The sequence below is a fragment of the Monopterus albus genome, unplaced genomic scaffold, assembly GCF_001952655.1.
Source record: "Monopterus albus unplaced genomic scaffold, M_albus_1.0 scaffold7.1, whole genome shotgun sequence".
Classification (NCBI taxonomy): Eukaryota; Metazoa; Chordata; class Actinopteri; order Synbranchiformes; family Synbranchidae; genus Monopterus; species Monopterus albus.
Genome location: NW_018127887.1, coordinates 5,727,201 through 5,732,283, shown reverse-complemented (window position 1 = coordinate 5,732,283; position 5,083 = coordinate 5,727,201). Strand labels below are relative to the sequence as shown.

The window sequence follows — 5,083 nt, the reverse complement described above, 5'->3', positions numbered from 1 at the left end:
ACACACACACACACACACACACACACACACACACACACACACACACACATCTATACCAACTATCACCCCCACCTCCATCACAACAATACTTTATAGAACAATTGCACAAAGTAACTCAGTACAATGTTTTTACTTCATAAAGGGTGAGAAGAGAATATTTACAAGGTTTTATTTAAAAACACCAGTAAATAAAGGAAATCCATCTGAGAAGATGTTGTAGGTCAAATCTAATCAGAAACCACGCTTTTAATTTCCTCATTAATTTAAAAAGAAAGCTTTATGTGTTTTCTCCATTCATGTTTGATCCCCACTAAACAAAAATCTGAAATAAATAGTATTTACTTTAAAAGTCAATTTTATACAAGCATTAAATCTATTTATTTATTACAGGGACACTGCACAATGATCCATTGTAGGTTAATATTGTTTCCTGGATTGCTTTATAAAAGCCAAAATTCTGTCTAAACCTGAGTACATCTGATGAAGGTGAAAACACAGAAGTATATAAAAAAAGAGAGCAATTGAGGATTGGGAGAGGAGGAGGAATGAGGAAAAAAGCGTAAAAGGAGTGAATAGCTCCCAGGGAGGTGCAGAATCTCTCCATCTGCTATTCGGTGTATGGAACAGTCACTACACTTATCCCCTTACTCTAAAAGGAGCTCCGCTTTCCACCCCATTAAAAAAGTTTGGGAACTAATGCCACCCCTGAATACTACCCTAATTAGAGGCTGCTCAGAACTGCAAGGACCCGCTACACAAGAGTGGCTTTGGGATAGGTTCTGCTTCTCCCCTTTTGTAATGCCATAGTTCTGCTCTCTCTTTTTCTGACCCACTACAACTTTCTTCCTTTCTTTCTTTGTGTCCTCTCATCAGAGAAAACCTTTAACAAAAAGCTTTCATTTAATCTTTTAGTACGTTTGATCCTACAGCAACAGAGTGATGGTGAAGGTACAGTGCCTGAGTGCAGTAGGGATGAGTACACATGATGAGCCTTACAGTAATGGTAACAGCTGTGGAGATGCATGAAGTGGTGTTTGACAGAGGAATCAAAGCCTCTGGCTCCAGGCTTCAGGACAGGCCAGTGAGAAACACTGAGCTTTCACCACTTCATGAAGCGCAAGCTTACTCGTCTTTGCACATAATTTATTTAGCCAAAGACTTTCAGGGGTGTTTTTATTTGTTCTACTTCTTGCCTGTCTCACCTCAGTGTGAACCCACAGATCCGGGATCCGCTGCAGAATTAAGTATCATGCTATGGGGGTGTTTTTCACCTCCAGGGACAGGACGACTGGTTGAATGTGGCCAAGTACAGGGATATCCTGGACGAAAACCTTCTCCAGAGTGCTCAGGACCTCAGACTGGGCCGAAGGTTCACCTTCCAACAAGACAATGACCCTAAGCACACAGCTAAAATAACGAAGGAGTGGCTTCACAACAACTCCGTGACTGTTCTTGAATGGCCCAGCCAGAGCCCTGACTTAAACCCAATTGAGCATCTCTGGAGAGACCTGAAAATGGCTGTCCACCAACATTTACCATCCAACCTGACAGAACTGGAGAGGATCTGCAAGGAGGAATGGCAGAGGATCCCCAAATGCAGCTGTGAAAAACTTGTTGCATCATTCCCAAAAAAGACTCATGGCTGTATTAGCTCAAAAGGCTGCTTCTACTAAATACTGAGCAAAGGGTCTGAATACTTATGACCATGTGATATTTCAGTTTTTCTTTTTTAATAAATCTGAAAAAATGTCAAAAATTCTGTGTTTTTCTGTCAATATGGGGTGCTGTGTGTACATTAATGAGGAAAAAAATGAACTTAAATGATTTTAGCATATGGCTGCAATATAACAAAGAGTGAAAAATTTAAGGGGGTCTAAATACTTTCTGTACCCACTGTAAGTGACTTTCGGTTTTTCCCGTCTAGGGGTCGCCACAGCGAATCGTCACACTGACGACTCGCATGTTGACATTTGGCACGTATTTTACGCCGGATGCCCTTCCTGACGCAACCCTGATTCGAACCCGGGGCGCAGCGGTATTGCATATGGAACAATAATGTTCCAAATTAAATTAAATTTCTGGTGTAAATACAACAGCAAAAACTCCCAGAACAGTCAATCCAAGCTCGACCCCATTGTTCTTATACTGCTATTAGATGATGTACATAAAACAAAAATGAACATAAATCTGTTTTTAGTAAATTATATATATAGGGAAAATTGCCTGTGCAAGCCAAAGATTCCATGACCTTCATATGATTTTGGAGAGTAAACAGAGAGAGTTGGAGAGATGTTATCTCTAAAGCCACCTGGCTGGAGAAGGGTGAAAAATTAACATCTTAGTTCTTAAAGTTGATGTCTGAGTTGGTGTCTGAGAGTGGTTCATTTAAAGATCCATCATGCTGTCTCTTCCATCGGCCTTTCAGGGTAGTGAAACTGATGCTTGGGGTTAAAGCCTGAATACTGGGCCTGGAGAGCGTGAAACTGCTGTGCAGACTGAACCCTGTGGTAGAACATTTTTTTAAAAAACAGAATCGTGTTAATACAAATGCAAAACAGTAACAGCTGCAGGGTTAAAGCCAAGTTGGACTATTGTGTAAAAAAAAAAAAACCCCACAAAAAAACCCCACTGACCTCAAGGTGCAAATCACATGTGCTCAGCATGGGCACAGTGATAAAAAAAAACAAACAATTTAAACTGTTGAGGCCTTTTAAAAACTTTATTTTGATTGTTAAAGCCAAGTGTGTTATGCAATTTGTGCTTTTGTGTTAAGTTTCAGCATTTTTGTATTTGACTGTTACACAATGATGATGCATTTTTTTGTTTGATAAACGCAACTGATGCATGCTGTCCTACTACTAATAGGTCCAAGTTGTTTGGTTAAAAGTGTTTAGAGGGGTGTTAATGAGGTTTTATGTTGATGATGATGAACTAGAAACACCTCTTACAATAATGAAATATAATTCAAGATTTTCCCAAAGTGCAAACTTCAAAATGACCATAAACTGATTATTAGAGATTGAAAGTAAACTAAATACATTTACTCAAGTACTGTACTTAAGTACAATTTTGAGTTATCTGTACTGTATATCTGCATATCAGTTTGAAAAACATGGAAGTGGAATTGCTTCCATTTTATTGTCACTGCATATGAAAAACCCACACTTCTAGTTCACAGCCAACTGTACTTAGTAAATCAGAGAGACTGTAGTAAAGTTTCACATCATATTAAGGGAAAACAACAGTACAGTAAAATACAACTGAGCAATAATAAAGCTATAGATTCAGCACAGTAAATCACTCATGGTGAATAATCAAAATGCCAAATTATAAAAACAATGGAAGACGTCAAAACGGGCATTGGGGTTGCACATGCTTTCACTTTAGATTTCATAACACTTTGCCTCCTGTATTGCCACACTGGTGAGGAGGAAGACTCACCACTGTTGAAGATACTCCGGGGAGATAACAGGCAGTGATCCCTTCATCTTTTCTTCCATCTTTTGGGTGGTTTGTCTTTGCTAAATGAATCAATATGCATGTTGAGGAAACACAGCTAGGTGATGCATATCTGGTTTAGCATAAGAGTGTGCTAGTGGGTGAAAATGAATGCATGTGCCAGGGTTTTGTAGTTAGCAACAGAAGGTAAACAAAAGGTGAACTACAAAAAAACAACACCAACACAGGATAAGGTAGCGATGACACATCAAAACAAAGTTTAAACAGAACTACGCAGGTAATAATTATAAGTACATTAACAGTATTTAATGTTATTCTAAACACCAAATTCTGCGACTTCACATCTACACCTGCTAACAAGAGTTTCCCCTCTTCCTCAATGGCTATGCTAACTTACAAGCTAAACCTGACTGAGAACCTGCCATCGATTTTCCATTTTAAAACATCGTGAATACGGATTTATAGCCATCTAATCTCGAGTGTATATGTTTCGTACACCGGGGATAACACAAAGGCATTGCTACCAGCGCCACAAGTACAGCTAATGTTAGCCAACAGCTAGCTGTTCGGCTAACCTAGCATAGATGAATGGTTTCGCTTCCACTGAGTTTTCTCGCAAATACACTGTGCCCAATTCACCAGTAGTTAAAGACTTTACCATACCTGTTACTGCTAACGTGTAGAGTGGTTCCTTCTGTACAGATATTTGTTATATATTCATCTGCCCTGCTCTTCTATTCACAACATTTAAGGGCAACAAAGGTAACAAAGCCGTGACAGCCCTGTGGGTCAACTTTGACATCGGGAGATCTCAACTCTAAGAGGTAGGGGTGTAAAAAGAAAGCTATCTTTAACCGTAAATAAGAAAGATAACTCCAAGGAGGATATTTTAGATTGTTTAATAATATAAGTACATATTCAATAAATCCGTTCATGTACGTCGCTTGTACTGTATGCTGCCTTATAAATCCGCAACCAAACAAAACGGTATGCATCTATTTCATTCATTATTGGTATGATCGGCTCGACTTTTAAACTCTGTAAGGTTGTTTTCTATTGGCTCCGGGTTTCTCTGTCGTTTAAACAACAGAAGAAGAAGAAGAAGAAGAAGAAGTAAAAGTACAAGTACAAGTATCACTACTACTACTACTAATACTACTACTACTACCATCACCACCACCACCACCACTACTACCACTACCACTACCACTGTATCAAATGTCAACACGCTATTGCAGTACTCATATAGCTTTAGTATATAAAGTTATAGTGAACAGTGACAGTGAACATGTTCTTTAAAGTTCTGTCCTATAAAGTGTATGAACTTGATCCCACAAACAACAGAGTACTCTGCGAATCTTGCAGTGTGTTCTTGGATGAGCTTTTTAGACAATAATGCCATTACATGAATTTTAAGGAAAGGTTATTCGATAATTTATTTGCAGTTTAAACATGTTAAATGTACTCTTTTATATGCTGTCTCTTTGTAATTGCCAGTCTGCGCTTCTGTTGACAAAGCACTCATTTGTTTAAAAAAAGCCAATAGTGAGTGAGAAATTCAAATAACTGCATCTTCCTGCTCTTGCCAATGAGCTTTGAATCTGCCTTTTCAATCAAGGATAAA

The 5,083-nt window shown here is 38.7% G+C and overlaps 1 protein-coding gene and 1 long non-coding RNA gene across 2 annotated transcripts in view; both read right to left on the bottom strand.

Annotated features, from left to right (window-relative positions):
* LOC109973201 (G/T mismatch-specific thymine DNA glycosylase-like) overlaps positions 1-78 on the bottom strand; it is a 5,689-nt gene extending 5,611 nt beyond the window's left edge. The window contains exon 1 of the mRNA XM_020622611.1: positions 73-78. Coding sequence (XP_020478267.1) covers positions 73-78 — 6 coding nt within the window. The remainder of the gene's footprint in view (positions 1-72) is intronic.
* Positions 79-2,399: 2,321 nt separating this feature from the next.
* Positions 2,400-4,297, bottom strand: LOC109974497 (uncharacterized). The gene is made up of 3 exons (XR_002276970.1): positions 4,123-4,297; positions 3,442-3,521; positions 2,400-2,502 (listed from the first exon to the last, which is right to left on the bottom strand). It is a non-coding gene; the product is annotated as an uncharacterized LOC109974497 (long non-coding RNA).
* Between the last annotated feature and the right edge of the window lie 786 nt (positions 4,298-5,083).